General features: G+C 39.1%; 1 protein-coding gene across 3 annotated transcripts in view; it reads right to left on the bottom strand.

Moving 5' to 3' along the window:
• Positions 1 to 10,960: 10,960 nt before the first annotated feature.
• Positions 10,961 to 18,828, bottom strand: part of CBFB (core-binding factor subunit beta) — a 56,372-nt gene continuing 48,504 nt past the window's right edge. For 2 of the 3 annotated variants that reach the window (XM_081106854.1, XM_081106853.1), the window contains exon 6: positions 10,961 to 13,237. In XM_081106854.1, the coding sequence (XP_080962980.1) occupies positions 13,215 to 13,237 (23 nt within the window). In that variant the 3' untranslated portion in view covers positions 10,961 to 13,214. The remainder of the gene's footprint in view (positions 13,238 to 18,828) is intronic. The other variant, XM_081106855.1, reaches the window with a different exon arrangement.

The following is an 18,828-nucleotide window of genomic DNA, read 5'->3' as shown; positions in this document are numbered from 1 at the left end:
AGTAAAAGTGGCGTGCGGGGCCGTAAAGTGTGGCGAGGGCGGGGTTCCATCGTAGGGGAGGGGCCTAAGGCGGAGTCGCGCACGCGCAAATTCGGGATTAGCGCCTGGGACGGGCTGGAGGCCTGGCAGTACCATCTGGAAGAGCTGGGATGAGGAGCCCCATATTCCGTGAACCCGCACATCTGCGCACCGCGCCTCACACGTTTCACACGTCTACACAAGGATGTGTACGCCACGCAACACATACATGTGACATGGTTATACAATCCCCATCTGCTATCTACACGCGCGTCGGACTCCCATTCAATGAAAGCAAAAAGCGAGTTCCGAGGGTGCACAGTCTGCGGCCCAGCAGGGAGGGAGGATGCGGAGTCGCGGGGCCCTGGGGCCCTCGAGCACCCTCCCACCTCCGGTTGGGGCCGAGACTGACGCCGGGTGCAGCTGCCTCTAGTTTCCAGGAATGACTCCTTCCCCACCCAGCTGCTCAGGGGCTGAGGTGGAACTCAAAGCAAGTGAGGAATGTACTCAAGTTCCAGTGGAGGGGTGTGTGTGTGTGTGTGTGTGTGTGTGTGTGTGTGTGTGTGTGTGTGTAGCTAGTCCGGCCTGTGTGTGTGTATGTAGCTAGTCCGGCCTGTGTGTGTGCGTGTGTGTGTGTGTGTGTGTGTGTAGCTAGTCCGGCCTGTGTGTGTGTGTGTGTGTATGTAGCTAGTCCGGCGTGTGTGTGTGTGTGTGTGTGTGTAGCTAGTCCGGCCTGTGTGTGTGTGTGTGTGTGTGTGTGTGTGTGTGTAGCTAGTCCGGCCTTCGGGCTGACCACATCCAGAGGTGAGCAGTTCATCTCCCAACAGCCCCACTCCCGCCTCCACCCCAGTCCCAGACCCCACCGGGAGGTCGCAGGCTGCAGCTCAGACTTGAGCTAGAGCTAGCTTTGCTGCCAACACTGTGTGGTCTAGACCAAACCTCTGGTGCTCTTTGTGCCTCAGTTTCTCCATCTACAAGTCGAGTGAGAGGCTTCTCAAACCTGTTCATCCTGAGCTATTGGCCCGTGCCCAGAGGCACTCTAAAACTAAACGGCAATCAGGTCTCTTCTGGAGGCAGGCCTTTATGGAAGCAACTCTCACGGACCAATCTGAGCGGAAAGCTTATACAGTACCTCACTTTAGAGGTGAAAAAAGAAGGCCCAGAAAAGTTAAAGAGATCTTGTGGTTCTAGGTGGCAGAACCCAAGCTCTTTCTTTTGCATTGTTTTTTATACTAAACTAGAGGCCTGCTGCACAAATTCATGCACCAGTGGGGTCCCTGGGCCTGGTCTGCGGGATCGGGCCAAAACTGGCTCTCCAACATCCCCCAAGGGGTCCCGGATTGCAAGAGGGCACAGGCCAGGACGAGGGACCCCAGTGGTACACAATTGGTGCCAGGGAGGGACAAGGGAGGTTGGCCAGCTGGGGAGGGACTCTGGGAGGGCTCCAGGGTGTGTCTGGCCCACCTGGCCTGTCTGGCTCAGTCTGGATCGGCCTGACCCCAGCAGCAAGCTAACCCACCAGTCAGAGCGTCTGCCCTCTGGTGGTCAGTGCATGCCATAGTGATCGATCTGTTGAGTGGCCTTAGCACAGTGATGGCGAACCTATGACACGCGTGTCAGAGGTGAAACACGAACTCATTTTGGGTGACACGCATTGACAGACAAAAAATTGCATAATTCAAATATTTGTCTCTTGCAACGGCCAGAGTTGGGCATCACTCAAGTAATATTAATCACGTTACTCATGATCAATAATGCAGTTCTAAAACTGGATGTAAACATGTACATCAGTGTTGCGTAGCAAAGATACATAGTGAAAACATCCAAGATACATTATTCCAATATTGACATTAATATAAAAAGCTTAAGAATTGCACTATAGCCGAAACCGGTTTGGCTCAGTGGATAGAGCGTCGGCCTGCGGACTGAAGGGTCCTGGGTTCGATTCCGGTCGAGGGCATGTGCCTGGGTTGCGGGCGTATCCCCAGTGGGAGATGTGCAGGAGGCAGCTGATCGGTGTTTCTCTCTCATCGATGTTTCTAACTCTCTATCTCTCTCCCTTCCTCTCTGTAAAAAATCAATAAAATATATTAAAAAAAAAAAAGACATATGGACCGAGATGTACGGGATTGTTGACAGAAACAACAGATCATCTTGCATACTGTGTAATGAAACGGTAGTAAACAGAACGTGGAATGTAAAGAGACATTTTGAAACTAATCATTGTCAGCTCTTGAAAAAAACTATTGATGAAAGGAAGGAATACATTTCTAGGCAGCTACACCTCTATAAAAGTCAATCAAATTCCATCATTAAATTTGTAAGATGCTCTACAAATTTAACATCAGCAAATTACTGTATTGCTCATTCCATAGCTCAGCATGGAAAAGCCCTCAGTGACGGAGAATTTATTAAGGAAACATTTCTAAGATGTGCACCAGCACTATTTCACGATATGAAAAATAAAGATGATATTATTAAAAGAATTTCTGAGTTACCACTCAGTAGAAATACTATCAAAGACAGAATAATAGATCTTAACAAAAACGTACATCAATTAAAAAAAGACTTAAATAGTTGTAAATATTTTTCAATTTCTCTTGATAAAACTACTGATGTCACATCAAATGCTCAGTTGGCCATTATTGCTAGATATTCTGATGGTCTCACAATGAGAGAAGAGTTGAAAAAGTTAGAATCAGTGCCAATAAGTACATCAGGAAACAAAATATGTAAGGCTGTTATAAAAACATTCAGTGACCTAAACATTGATATCTCTAAAATTGTGTCAGTCACGACAGATGGGGCACCAAATATGGTGGGGAAAAAATGTGGGATTCCTGAAATTGTTTATGGAAGCTATTAGACATCCTCAGATTAATGATCAGAAGTGGGTCAACAATTTGATGTTTTTTACAGATCTCTCTGTTCATATGAATGAACTGAACTTAAAATTACAAAGTTTTGGCAAAAGTATTGACGTTATGTTTGGATACATCAAATCTTTTGAAAGTAAACTTAAAATTTTCAAGCGAGATATTGAAACTAAAACTTATAAGTATTTTCCTTGGATAAAAAAGTGTTTCGAGAAGGCCACTACAACGAGTGTAATGGAGTCCATACTTATGTACCAGAATATAGTAAACTCGTTATTTGAACAGTTCAGCGAAAGATTCAACCAATTTAGAAGCCTAGAACAGAGCATTAAAATAATTAAGTATCCGGATGTAGTTGTTTACAGTCCTTTGGAATTAAAGGATTTCCAATGGATGCAAATTGACGATTTAGAGATGCAACTTGCAGATTTTCAAGGTAGCATTTGGACTCATGTGTTTGTCGACTTAAGGTCGAAACTTGAAAATCTGGAACGAAATTGTTTGAATAATGAAGAAGAGTGCAACTACGAACAAGAAATTTTGAGTGCTTGGAACAGAGTACCTGACACTTCTAGCAACATAAAAAATCTAGCGATGGCTTTGCTAACAATTTTTTCATCAACATATTTTTGTGAGACTTTGTTCTCAGCATTAAATAATATTAAAACGAACAAAAGAAACCGGCTAACAGATGAAGTTAGTGGCGCTTGCTTGGCCTTGAAGTGCAAGTATGAACCTGCAATCGAAGAATTAGCAAACTTCAGCAAAGTCAAAAAAGTCACTAATTTCTAGTTTTCGTACCATTTGATTGTTTTTATTATTATTTTTTCCTAAATGTACATTGTTTTTCTGTTTTTGTTCATTTTATACATATTTTTTGGTTGATTTTTCTTTGTTAAATGGCATTTAAATATATAAAATAAATATCAAAAATATAAATCTTTTTTTACTATGGTTGTAAATATAAAAAAAAATTATGAATATTTCTATATGTGACATGGTATCAGAGTTGTTAGGGTTTTTCAAAAAAAATTTTTTTTTTAAATATATTTTATTGATTTTTTACAGAGAGGAAGGGAGAGAGTTAGAAACATCAATGAAAGAGAAACATCGATCAGCTGCCTCCTGCACATCTCCTACTGGGGATGTGCCCGCAACCCAGGTACATGCCCTTGACCGGAATCGAACCTGGGACCTTTCCGTCCACAGACCGACGCTCTATCCACTGAGCCAAACCGGTTTTGGCGTTTTTCAAAATTTTGACACGCCGAGCTCAAAAGGTTGGCCATCACTGGTCTAGTGTGCTCTCCTTCCCAGGAGCACGCCTACACCTCCCCTCCCTTTCTTCCCCCACAGGCAGGCATCTCCTAAACTCTAAGGGAGCCCAGGAGGCTTGTAACCAGGACAATAATGAACAGTAGCAGTTCATCCCAGAAACGCCCCCTAACCCGTCCCCAAGGCCCCCTTTCCTCTGACTTCTTAGTGAGCCAAAGCAGACTAGCCTAGGCTCATTTCCCCAGCCCTTTCTTGTTTCACTGTCCCCAGCTTTAATAAACGTCCTCTAAAATTCACCTGGACTCACGTTGTGAAATTTTTCCTGTACAAAGTCAAGAACCCACACACTACCAGCTGACCCTAGGCAGACCCGTTCAGTGCCAGGTCCCCTTTCCGGTAATATTGGGAGTATGACAGGGTCAGGGATTAGGGGCACATTACCTTTTACTATGCATGACAAGCATTCAAGATGTGTTTAGAAATACAGTGGGGCCTTGACTTATGAGTTTAATTCGTTCCGTGACGGAGCTCGTAACTCAAATTACTCGGTATGTCAAATCAAAAAGTGAACGAGTGAGACACGTGATGCTGGGCTGATGTTGTGGCGTTCACTGTGACGTTCACTGCGCCAACTAGCGGTGGGGTATCTGAAGCTGGCTCGTAACCCGAATTTTAGCTCGCAACTCAAAGCAAAAAATTGGCTGTTGGCTCCTATCTCAAAAAACTCGTTAGTCGGGACACTCGTAAGTCAAGGCCCCACTGTAGTTGGGCAGTTGGCCTAGATGGCATGCTAAGACCTGAAAAAAAAAAACTTCTAAGCTTGCCTGGCTGGTGTGGTTCAATGGTTGAGCATAGACCTATGAACCAGGGGTCATGGTTTAATTCCTGGTCAGGGGTCAGGGCATATGCCTGGTTTGCAGGCTCAGTCCCAGTAGGGGGCATGCAGAAGGCAGCTGATCTGATAATTCTGTCTCATCATTGATGTTTCTCTCTTTCCCTCCCTTTCTCTTCCTTTCTGAAATCAATTAAAAATATATATTTAACAAAACAGATATTGAACTGCCTGCTGGTGCACTGATAAGAGTGTATTCAGGAAGTACAGGTATTCATCATGGCAGTCCAAGCCCGCACGCCCCCCCCCCCTCCCCCACCAAAAAAAAATCCAGGACTGGTTCAGGTCAGAGTATAGTTGGTTTAAATATATGAACTAGGAATTTGAATCCCGGTTCTGCCATTTAATAGTTTTGTGCCTTGAGCAAGTTGTTTCACTTCTCTATGCCTTTGTTTCTTTACCTGTGAAATATCTCAAAGATGTGTTAGGAGGACTGCATTTACAGGCAAAATGCTTTGTGTGTAACAAAATTTTTAAAAATCTAATAGTGACAGAATTGATGGAATTCATTGGCAGGATCTACAGATTGGATATATAGGAATTGAGGGAAAAAGGGAGTCAAGAATCAAAACACAAGTTGTTACTCAGACAGGAAAGAGCCTGGGGGAACTGATGTTGCAGTCTGGGAGGATTAGAATACTTCTGTTAAAACTGTCCCTTGTGATAACTTAGAAGGCAGGAAATGTACTAAGTTTGAAGCCCTCAGTGAAAAGCTTAGAAAATAGAATCTTTTTTTAAAGTATTTTTTAAAAATGTTTTATTGATTTTTTACAGAGAGGATGGGAGAGAGACAGAGAGCCAGAAACATCCATCAGCTGCCCCCTGCACATCCCCCACCGGGGATGTGCCTGCAACCAAGGTACATGCCCTTGACCAGAATTGAACCTGGGACCCCTCAGTCCGCAGGCCAACACTCTATCCACTGATCCAAACTGGTTTCGGCGAAAATAGAATCTTAGTACCACGGTTACTATTGGTTGCATTTGTCAAGGTTAAAAAAAAAAAAAAAGCCAGTTTGAAAGCAGAAATAAAAGGTAACTGCATCAGCAAATCAGAGATGGGGAGAAGGGTCATGAAAAACAATGGATTGGATAGCCCCTCCCTATAGGCCTTTCAAAAAAAACTTCCCTCTCTTAGGGCAGAGGGCCCGCAGACAGTTGCTCCAATGACATTGCATATTTGTTTGACCAGTGACTTTATCCTTCCCTTTTTGAATGAAAGTGTTTCCTGCAGTTTTCCTGTCTCTATTTCACCACTGTGTACTGGCTGTATAGAGGGCAGATAACCAATATTTTAGAATTTTAGCTCAATGCCTGACTAGCTGGGACTTTGAGGTTGTCTCCCAAGGTAAATGTATTTTCTTGAGGAAAACTTATTTAATAATTGAAAGGGTGGCCTGTGGTGTGCATATTAAAAGTCTTAAAATTTAAAAAAACAAAACAAAAACAACAAACAAAACACAACATAGTAGTTGATCCCACCCCAGACAGTCTAAGGGTAAAAAAAAAAAAAAAAAAAAAAAAAGTGGCCTATGATAATCATTACAGCTATTCACAAATATTTTGACTTTTTTGGGCAAAAGGTAGGATTGCAGTTCCCTGTCCAGGTGAAGTTAGCCCTGTAACTTTCTAGTCCAATAGAATGTAAACAGAAGTCATGTGTGTCAATTTCAGGTTTTTTTAAAAAATATATTTTATTGCCGAAACCGGTTTGGCTCAGTGGATAGAGCGTCGGCCTGCAGACTGAAAGGTCCCAGGTTCGATTCCGGTCAAGGGCATGTACCTGGGTTGCGGGCATATCCCCAGTAGATGTGCGGGAGGCGGCTGATCGATGTTTCTCTCTCATCGATGTTTCTAACTATCTTTCTCCCTTCCTCTCTGTAAAAAATCAATAAAATATATTAATATATATATATATATTATTGATTTTTTACAGAGACGAAGGGAGAGGGATAGAAACATTGATGAGAAACATTGAAAAAAAAGACCGTACCCTTTTATGTAATGATGTTTACTTTGAATTTATATTAGTTCACACAAACACTCCATCCATGCTTTTGTTCGCGCCCTCCGGTCCAGTTTAAGAACCCATTGTAGCCCTCCAGTCAAAAAGTTTGCCGATCCCTGGCTTAGGTCAACCACTGATGGGTATTTAGCAAGTAAGAGTTAAGTCTTTAAGCCAGTAAAAATTTAGGAGTGTTAAGGCAATACAGCCGTTTATCATGGTAAAAACTGGGAAAATTGTCCATTACGCCTCCTGTACTTGCTTCTCAGGTCTGAAATGTTTCCAACGCTCACTAAGCTACCCTTAATCTACTGGGTGACCATATGATCCATGGGACTTTCTGCTAGTTTTTTCTTTGCAATCAAACACCACCACCAGCTTTATATCAAGTACTCATTCCCTCAAACTCAACCCATCAATGGCTTTGAGTTTGCCCTTGGAAAGTCCAGTTTAACATGGCTGGGAAAGTCCACCCAGGACTGCATAGGACTCTCACGCTGGCCGCTACAGCCCCTCCATTCCATGTTCTAGTCATACTCAACTGCTTAGTTTCTCAAATTTGCCATGCTTTTGGCCTGGCTTCCTGTAATACTTTTGTCAGCTTATCTTTGCTGGCATAGTATCTACCATCCTTCAGATTTCAACTTAAATGTCTCAAGAAAGCCTTTTTTGACCACCCAGACCAGGTTAGATGTACCCTGAGGGCAGAGACCAATCTATTTTGGGTAATGAATATATACGCCTCCAAATGATCCTAGGGGGTAAAATAATATTTTGTTTTAATATTTTTATTGATTTCAAAGAGGAAGATAGATAAACATCAATGAGAATAATTTTATATATACATATATTTTATTAATTTCAGAGAGGAAGGGAGAGGGATAGATAGAAACATCAATGATGAGAGGGAATCGTTGATTGGCTGCCTCCTGCACATCCCTTACTGGGGCTCAAGCCCGAAATCCCGGCATGTGCCCTGACCGGAATTGAACCCAGGACCCTTTAGTCTGCAGGTTGACTCTCTAATCTATCCATTGAGCCAAAGCGGCTAGGGCTTGTTTTAATCTTAAAAAACAAACCAGTAATAACCCTGACTGGTGTGTTCAGTGGTTAGAACATAGGCTGGTGCACTAAGGGTTGTAGGTTCCATTCCTGATCAAAGGCACATACCTGGGTTGCAGGTTTGATTCCTAGGGCCTCGTAGAGATGTATGCAGGAGGCAACTAATTGATGTTTCTCTCTTTCTCTCCTCCTCCTCCTCCCCCTCCCTAAAAAAATCAATGGGAAAAATATCCTTGGGTGAGGATTAACAAAAAAAAACCCAGTAATAGTAAGCCTCAGTCTTTAAAACGTATTTTCCCTTTTGATTGTATGATCTATATACTTTGCCCACTTAAAAATCTTAATATTGATGTGAGCCAATATATGTAATTAAAAATTTTCTAGTAGTCTTATTAAAGATAAAATTTAAATATTTTATTTAACTCAATACATCAAATATCAATATAACTCAGTATACAAAAATATTTATATGTAATCAAAATAAAAAAATAGAGCCCTAGCTGGTTTGGCTCAGTGGATAGAGGATCAGTCTGTGGACCAAACGGTCCCGGATTCGATTCCAGTCAAGGCATGTACCTTGGTTGCAGGCTCCTCCCTGGCCCGGGGCCCTGGTCAGGGCTCCTGCAGGAGGCAACCAATTGATGTGTTTCTCTCACATCGATGTTTCTCTCCGTCTCTCCTTCTCTCTTCCATTCTCTCTAAAAATCAATGGGAAAATATCCTTAGGTGAGGATTAACAAAATAAATAAATAAATAAATAAAAAATAGTGAAATTTCCTATATTCCTCTTTGGGGGTAATAGATCTTTGCTATTTGATATTTTACACTAGCAGTGCATCTCAACTCGGACACTAAATTTTCAAAGACTAAAGTGAAATGTAATCCTCCTAAAATAGTTTTGTTTAACAGAAAAACATTTACCACTACTTGAGTTTTAAAATTTAAATATAAAAAACTCAACTAGCCATATTTCAAATGCTCAATAGCCACATGTGGCTAGTACCTACCAAATTGGACATCATAGATTCAGATTATCTTCTCTAATAAAAACTTCTGCCTGGTTGATATGGCTCAGCAGTTGAGTGTCAACTCATGCACCAGGTCACTGGTTGGATTACCAGTCACAGCACATGCCCAGGTTTCACGCTCCATCCCCAGCAGGAAGCATGCAAGGAGACAGCCAATGGATGTATTTTTCTCTCATCCATGTTTTCTATCTCCCTCACTCTTCCAAATCAATAAAAACATATTAAAAAAAATTTTCCCTCCATTTTATCTACTCATATTTCCCAATGTTTCTGAAACCTGAATAAGGCCAATAAACCCCTTAACTCTCAAGTTGCTGAAGTTATTCTAACCAAAAGTTGCCAGCTGACTAATATAGTGACTTAGTTATCTGAGTATCCTATATTTAAACCAAACTGCCAACTTCCACTCATGATGCCATCCTACAACTGTAATTTTCTAGCCTTGAAACATTTTTGAAAGATGTGGGGCAAGAAAGGAAATTGATGCGATCTAGGGGGAATCATGCCTTGAAATTTGCCTGCAAAAGAATGAAATCTTATCTCTAAAGATGTTTGGGAGATCAAACCATCAATGTTGTCTTGCATATACACATAGATGTGGCAATATGGCTGTGGTGGTTTTAAAAATGCATCCACAAACTCTTTGACATGCCTTTCTTCTGAGATGAAGCTTACTATTCCTCCCATTGAGTGTGGGCCTGACCCAGTGACTCACTTCTAACATACAGACTATGGCAACACAAAGAATAGGTTATTAAAAAGACTGGCTTTCATCACGGGCATGCACTTTTTCTTGGGTCACTAGCTCTGGAGAAGCCAGCTGCTAAGCTGTGAGCTGCCCTATGGAGACACCCCTGTGGAGGAGGTCTCCATCCCAACACCTAGCTAGGAATCAAGGGCTTTTTCATCCAATGGTCTGTGAGAAGCTGAGGCCAGTCAATGACCACATGAGTGGGCTTGGAAGGGAATTCTTTAGTCATAGCCAAGTTTTAAGATGACTAAGTACAGACTGACAATTTGACTCTAACCTCAAGAGAGACCTCTGACCAGACCACTCAACTTAAGCTTCTTCAATTTCTGACCCACAGAATCTGTAAAACGATGTTTCTTGTTTTATACTAAGTTTTGGGGCAATGTGTTATGCAGAAATGGAAAATTCATACAATGGCTTATGGTTTGAAAAAGCTCATTGACAAATGAAGCATAATCATGTTAAGATAGTTCTCTTCCCAAGCGGCCCCAAATGAGCATATCTTGAATACCTGATATAACAACTTTTGAAATTAACCCTCAGAGTATGGATCTTATTCTTTGAAATGTTGCTTAATGGTTCCAATTCAGCATTTAAAAGTATCTGTCATTTACAGTTAAGTCTGGTGGTGAATAAGTAAATATTTTCATATGGACCAAGCTTAAGGATTGCTTCTAAAATGAAAGGCTTAATTTTCAGGGACTAGCTTGAAAGATTGTACTAATTTGGATATGTAATTTTTAATATTCTTCCTCCCCTCCAAAATGACATCACTACTTTATAGTCATATCTCATTGGATGGGTAAATTAAGCCAGACTTTTGAAAACCACAATATACATTAGGAAATTAGTATTCTTTGTGATATTTACATTAAATGTTTTCTTTGAAATTAGGTTGGAGAAATACCACTAGATGCCACTGTTGTCATTTTTTTAAGGTTATAAAACAGGATGAAAGAACAGTTCAGAGTAACAAAATCAATTTTTGTGTCATAATGAACACTAGAAGAGAAACTGTTAGATTATGTCCAATAAAGACCCAAGACCTTGTTTTCACTACACAGAACTTTATTGTGAAAGTAAATTAAACATACAAACACACAGTATGGCTAATAGTGGCAAAAGCAATCTGGTAGGTTAAGGCAAGTTTTAATGGAGATGAATTTAAAAAAGATGATGCAATGGTGTAACTTTGTTTAAATATAGGTTTTGAAAAAATATCAGATTGCATCAATAACTTAATAAAAGTAGTTTTCAAAGCTTGCACTATTGGAGAAAAGGGGCTCATGATCTTAATGCCAGCATTAAGACAGACGAAAGCAGCACAATGCTAAATGACAGGAAAAATTCAGTATTTACAGAACAATGGCAACATGAACACTTAATAGATTTGATCATAGTTACTGGTGGACTAAAAGCAATAGAGAAAAATGTACCATCATCATCATGGTTACTAAAAAAAAATTTAAGTGCAGAAGTAAAAAACCAAGGAGCTCTGTGATAAAGTAACCTTAAAACACCACTGTAAGGACCACTTAAAAGGCGATTCCCTCAGGGGAAATTAGGGCACTGAGTGTGTAAACATGTGAGCTGTAGAACACCAAATAACAACCAAATTCACTCATAGTACTTAGTTACACAAGATCAGCATGGTCTTTTATGATGTATTATTGTTTATAACAATTTAAACACACTCCTTACCATGCATGACTTCAAACATATAACAAACATTTTTATGCTGAGATACTGGATATGTTTATGAATTATAAGACCTATGTACAATGAAAGTCATACCTCCCTCATCAATCAAGTATATATGTGTTTTAAATGCAATGACCTTATTCAGAATTCAGTTCATTTTCTGAACTGACCATGTCAGTTTTTCAAATTCTTTAAAATAATGCCATTCTATCATGATAAAATACATTTTTGCAAAAAAACTCAGAAATGTAGTAACATTTAATGAATGTAACCATGAAAAATATTTGTAAGGAGGTGCCAAATGACTTAGCACTTTTTTCCAGTCTTGTATTAAAAACAAAACAAAAAAACAAAAACAAGTTGCATTCAATTTGACAGTGAGCCTATTTAAGAAATATTCCCATACTAATTCATCTCAAAAGGTTCTATTAATAGTCCTTTTGGAAAATACCATATATATATAACCTGTGAATTTTTCCCCCATAATAATTAATGGAAGAAAATGTATCCTTTGCACAGATGAACATTTTCTCTCTAACACTAATCTTTTATCACCCAGCATTGTTTTTACAAAAGCATGCATTATAAAATACACATAAAAGCAGCTATCTTAAACATGATTTTAATACAATATTACCTTTGTAGCTGATTCATCACTGTCTCCAGTTTAATATGCTGTTACATACATGAAGAAGCTCCAGTATCCCTTTTCTGATTGACTTAAAAAAAAGAAAATCCCTGAATAAAACAGAAGCCAGCCTGCGACTTCTTTAGGCATTTCAGTAGAATATTATCATTAAGGAGAATATCTCCACACAAACTCATGATTATAGAACAGAATCTAAAATAGATCTGGGGAAGATTAGAGTCAATGCCAATTAAAAATTTTTATATTTAAGAAGGAAAGAAAAGGAGCTGATTATCAACATTTAAAAGGATACTGCAACTTTAACTGTAAACTTTGTTAGAAGGCTGTGGCAGACAGCTCTATGCTACTAGGGTTTTAGCTTGTAAATAATGCAAACACATCAGCAGTTTTAAAATGCCATAGACAATAAAAACACAAAAGAAAATGGGGGAAACAAAACAAAAAAACAAGAATGCCTAGCTAAAATGCAGCTGTATAACCAACATATCTAAAATCACACAAAAAAGGGGAAAAAAAATTAGAGTAACTGATTAGGGATAAAACCCTCTGATAAAAATTTAAATTTATTGACTTGTTTTTAAATGACATGAACTCTTAAATTAAAATGGAGGACAAATAAGAGCTTTACAAGTAGATAGTTTCAACTCACTAAAATAATGCCAACAAGGTAAGTTTGCATAGAAAAAATGTAAATTCATTACTGGCTACATGCATACAAAATTAGAAATGCAGGTATTATAATCATAGTGCAAAACCATGGCAGTTTGTGATGTCTTGTTACTGCCTAAGGTTGAGAGATAGGCTGTATGTAGTACCTCCAGTTATCACAGTTTCTGGTCTTTTAATCAATTATTTTTGTTGACTAGAAACAATGTACGTGGAAAGATTTGGGGAGCACATCTGCTGTGCTACTAATTAACGAAGTTTGAAGTCATCACCACCTAAAGTGGAACCAGGACTAGGGTCTTGTTGTCTTCTTGCCTGCAATGACAAAAATCATAGTTTGGGGTCAAAATATGTTTGAAAATCCAAGTGCTAGATAAATAAGACAGTAGCACATAAGAAAAGTTTGCAACTAAAATGTTTTCAGCCAATACCTCTCCACATCTAAGAGGAAAAAGACAATTTAAATTATGTATGAAATATTTGGCTAAAGTTTCCTTAAAAACCAAGAATAAAAATCTCGTTATATTTAAAAGAACATTATTGAAATACTAGAGGCCTGGTGCACGAAATTCGTGCATGGGTAGGGTCCCTAGGCCTGGCCTGCGATCAGGGCCAATTGGGGCCTTCCGGCTGCCAGCTGGGGCACTCCTTCCCTGGCTGCAGGCTGAGGCCTTCCTCTTTTCCACACCGCCCCGTGATGGTCAGCACACATCATAGCGAGCAATCGAACTCCTGGTCTCCTGGTCGAACTCCCAAGGGGACACTTTGCATATTAGCCTTTTATATATATAGATGTACCATGCATAAAAAAACAACAAATCTACATTTACTGTTTTGGGACCAAAGGGTTTAACTTATAACATAGTTGCTATTATTTACCCATTTTACAGATAAAGAAAAATGGTTGAAAATGTAATAAATTTAATCTCTTATTGAATTTCTTCTCTACCACCTGAACTTGAACTAAAAATCTCCACCTCAAGAAATAAAATCCAGCCAAAACCGGTTTGGCTCAGTGGATAGAGCGTTGGCCTGCGGACTGAAGGGTCCCAGGTTCGATTCCGGTCAAGGGCATGTACCTGGGTTGCGGGCACATCCCCAGTGGGAGATGTGCAGGAGGCAGCTGATCGATGTTTCTCTCTCATCGATGTTTCTAACTCTCTATCTCTCTCCCTTCCTCTCTGTGAAAAAATCAATAAAATATATATATAAAAGAAAAAAAAAAAAAAGAACGAGCTCTTGGTTTAAAAAAATAAAATAAAATAAAATAAAATAAAATAAAATCCAGAATTACTATGGATAAAATATTGTCTTTCAAAAGCAAAAATAGAAATGTAAAATTAGAGTTCTTGGTGCACTTGTATACCCAGAAGTATCTTTACAACAACATTTAACAACTAAGATGCTTGACAATTATAAACACTGAGGATTTTAAGTTTTACTTTATAATAAAGATTTCCTAGTTAAACTATTTATGGCAAGTTATAGAGAACATCTAACAACTAACATACTGTGTATGACATTCTGATAATATAACCTAGCGCCCCTTTGGTCCACAAGCAATATTTCAGTCTATTTCAGGAATTCCACTGCACGCTTCCTCATAAGCTTTCTTTAGTGACTACTAATGTCAGTCAAACATAAACATCAGTTGGTATACAGAACTTGGCGCCTTCAACAACAGTTTTCCTATGTTAGATAAGGGCAACTCACTTTACCAATTGTTTAAGCAAAAAACCTCGAGGTCACCCATAATCTCTCTCTCTCTGACACCCAACAGCAAATTATGACAGCTCTACCTTTAAGTATATACTTAAACAAAATCTACACCAATAAAAGAGAAATATATAAGTTGACCGTTCCTTGGCTATGTCCACCAGCCAATCAGGAGTGAGTATGCAAATCAACCCGACAAAGCTGGCAGGCAGCTAGGTGTGGTGCGGAAAAGCCTGTGCTCCGGCCAGAGCGAAGGTGGTGCTGGCAGTCAGGGGAAGGATCTATTCTTTTTTTTTTCTTTTTTAAAATATATTTTATTAATTTTTTAGAGAGGAAGGGAGAGTGATATAGAGTTAGAAACATCAATGAGAGAGAAACATCGATCAGCTGCCTCCTGCACACCTCCTACTGGGGATGTGCCCGTAACCAAGGTACATGCCCTTGACCGGAATTGAACCTGGGACCTTTCAGTCCGTAGGGCGATGCTCCATCCACTGAGCCAAACCGGTTAGGGCAGGAAGGTCTATTCTTGCACGAATCTTTCTGACTATCTTTACCATTCTTACTCTAGTCCAAGCGGCCCATCTTTTTCAATCTGGATCTTGTTTTTAACCCCCCTATGTTACATAACAACAACTGGGATTAACTGCAATTATCAATGAAATCTTTAGCTAAACGGAATCATGTATCAATATCTCAACTGAATCTCCACTATCTGTCAGTTTTTAGAAACAAATTTAACCAAAAGTCAAAATATTTCAATTCTTAATATAAAAAACAGTGATTACAGCATTCTTGACATTCAAAGAATCATCTCAACAAGTCACACTTGTACTGTAAGATCAAGTTTAGTCAGAAGTTCCAGCTAAGTCATTTCTCAAGAGAGTTGTTATTTAGACAGACACAATACTGCCTTATTCACTTTTAAAAAATCAAATAAAATCCAACACTAACTTTTATTGTCTTTCCTATAAATTTTTATATTTCTCTAGCAGACTTTATTTTTATCTTCACCTGAGAATATGTTTACTGATTTGAGGGAGGAAGAGAGGAGAGAGGGAGGGAGAAGGGAGGGAGAGAAACATCGCTAGGTTGTCTCCCAAACATGCCCTAGACCTGGAATCAAACCCTGCAACCTGGGTATGTGCCCTGACCAGAATAGGACCAGCAACCTTTTGGTGCATGGGACAACGCTCAACCAACTGAGCCACACCGGCCAGGGCAGACTTTATTGTTTTTATTAGCAGATTGCACTCTAAATTTTAGGGCATTCCTTTCAATGAACTAATCAGGTTAAAGTTATGCTGCATGATTATAAACTAATACAGCTATGGAATATATATGGTCAGGAAAAACAATTTATGTTCCATATAGAATCAATGCTAAATGTAGTAGTATAAGGACAGATCAATTCTGCAAAATCAGAGATGATGATATGAGTATCTGGTTTCAGTCAATGAAGGGTAGAAAGAGGCCGAGCAATGAAGAAACACAGAGAAAGGTCAATCCTAATTATATATTTAGAAACCACTACAAACCTACCAATACTTTGTGAAAAGCCCATTTCAGCTTTTGTCTTGAGATAAGAGTAATTTTCAAATTATTTTAATAATAAAGGGATGAGCCCTAGTTGGTTTGGCTCAGTGGATAGAGCATCAGCCTGTGGACTGAAGGGTCCCAGATTCGACTCTGGTCAAGAAAACATGCCCAGGTTGCAGGCTCGAGCATGCAGGAGGCAGCCAATCAATAATTCTCTCTCATCATTGGTGTTTCTCTATCCCTCCCTCTCCCTTTCTCTCTAAAATCAACAAATATATTTTTTAAAAAAGAATTATTTAAAAAAATAATAAAGGGATGACTTCAAAGGAGTACAAAGAATCAGCAGCAGCAGCAGCTGGAGTTCTTCCCTGGTCATGGCTATGCAGAGGTTACCATAGTTTTGTTTATATTTTTCTATTTATTTGTGTTTTTAGTTTGTATTTACATTGTTAAGAAGGAATGAGATAGATATAAGTCATATGAAGGAGGGTCAATAGGAAAATTAAAAGAGAAGTCTGATAAAGTCTGAATGAGAGCAGAAGAGGGAAGAATGAGAGCTGCAAGACTGGGAGGAAATTCAATGCTAGAAAAGAAGATGTATGGGCTGCCACAGAAGGAGACAAATACAAAAACAGATTAAGGTTCAGTGAAATAACTTCCACAGGACAAATTCAACAAATGTCTGAGCTGTCTTAAGAAGCAATGCTTTCTACTATGGCAGTTTTCTAATGGAGGCTGAATGCTTTAGAAGGAATTTTTTTGTGGTTAATAAGCCTGACTAGATGATGGCAAAGAAACTCTCTAAACTGGATTATTTTAAAAGCATAATAAAGTTTATAATTTCTAGTTTTTTCTCCTTAGTCAATATATAGGGACTCTTGATTCTAATTTTTCATTAAGTTTACCAGAATAGAGTTTTTTTAAAAATATTTTTTTATTGATTTTTTACAGAGAGGAAGGGAGAGAGAGAGAAACATCATGAGAAACATCGATCAGCTGCCTCCTGCACACCCCCCCACTGGGGATGTGCCCGCAACCAAGGTACATGTCCTTGACCAGAATTGAACCTGGGACCCTTCAGTCCACAGGCTGACACTCTATCCACTGAGCCAAACCGGTTAGGGCAGTGGTTCTCAACCTTCCTAATGCCCCGACCCTTTAATACAGTGGTGACCCCCAACCATAAAATTATTTTCGTTGCTACTTCGTAACTGTAATTTTGCTACTGTTATGAATCATAATGTAAATATCTGATATGCAGGATGTATTTTCATTGTTACAAATTGAACATAATTAAAGCATAGTGATTAATCACAAAAACAATATGTATTTATATATAGGAAAAGAAATTTTTTTATATATAATTTCTGATGGTCTTAGGCGACCCCTGTGAAAGGGTCGTTCGACCCCCAAAGGGGTCGCAACCCACAGGTTAGTGACCCACAGGTTGAGAACCGCTGGGTTAGGGCAATTTTCATTCTTTTATTATTAAGGTCAACAAATTAGTGAACACTCTTCATGAGAAAATGCCCTAATAGTTAAAAATAGCTAAACAGGGGAGTCTTCCCCCTCTCCACATGGGACTCTGTGCTTGTTTCTCAATAAATTTCCACCTTTGGTATTAAAAAAATTTAAAAAGTTAAACATTGTTGGGGGTGTGCAGTATAGGAGCAGCCGATTAATGATTCTCATCACTGATGTCTGTCTGTCTCTCTCCCCCTCTTCCTTCCTCTCTGAAATCAATAAAAATGTATAAATATTTGAACTATAAAGTGATATTTCAAAATAAGATAGTGAAAAGAATCCACATTTCTGGGCTTGGATAGGGATGGCTCTACCACCTTAGCTATGTGATCTTAGACAAGCTTCTCATCCTCTCTCAGCCTCAGTTCTTCAAAATGGAGACCTACTTTATAAGAGCATGTAAGAATCAAGGGTAAAGCAAATATTGTAGTGTATCCAGCTGTGTCATCATTTCTCATGTGTGGCACATACTTAGCACTCATGCTGCTGTTATTAGAACAAAGCTGCTCATCACTTCTTAATTTATCTATATGAACTTCTCAAAAGTTAAAAAAATATCTGAATCCTGTGGTTAAGGGTAATTTTACAAACTAAAACAAGATTAAAACAAAATAAATTTTAAAAAAGTCTACATTTCCTACATCAGACAGCAAACTGAGTCACTCTCTCAGTGTGGGAGAAGACAGATTTAGTATCCTCTTCCTCATTAATCCTTTTCTGATTCTCATTCTTAGTCCCAGTTCATAGTTCATATTCCCAGTTTACTCTCATCTAATGCCTTTAGCCAACACACACTTCAGGAAGGCCCAGTATAGACAGATTCTTATGTTAATTGGTCCTTCCTTACCCAAATATGAGTGTTGGTAGAGTTAAGTGATTTGAAAACTGAAGTCTGTGGGAATTTAAAATGAATAAGGTTGGGAGTTTTTCTTTTTCTTGGACCACACAGAATAGAAGGTTCCAAAAACATACAAAACACAAATACAAAAAAACCACATAAAGACTTTTGACTGTTTTTACTTCCAAATAGTTTCCACATAAAATTCTTCTATGATTTGCTGAATTGCATTAAAACTGCCAAAAGCTGGATAAGCAATATTATTTACCCATTCTGACATTAAAGATAA

The sequence above is a fragment of the Myotis nattereri genome (genome assembly GCF_964212035.1).
Source record: "Myotis nattereri genome assembly, chromosome: 15".
NCBI classification, from domain to species: Eukaryota; Metazoa; Chordata; class Mammalia; order Chiroptera; family Vespertilionidae; genus Myotis; species Myotis nattereri.
Note: the sequence above shows the minus strand (reverse complement) of the source record. Positions and strands in the feature narration are given on the sequence as shown.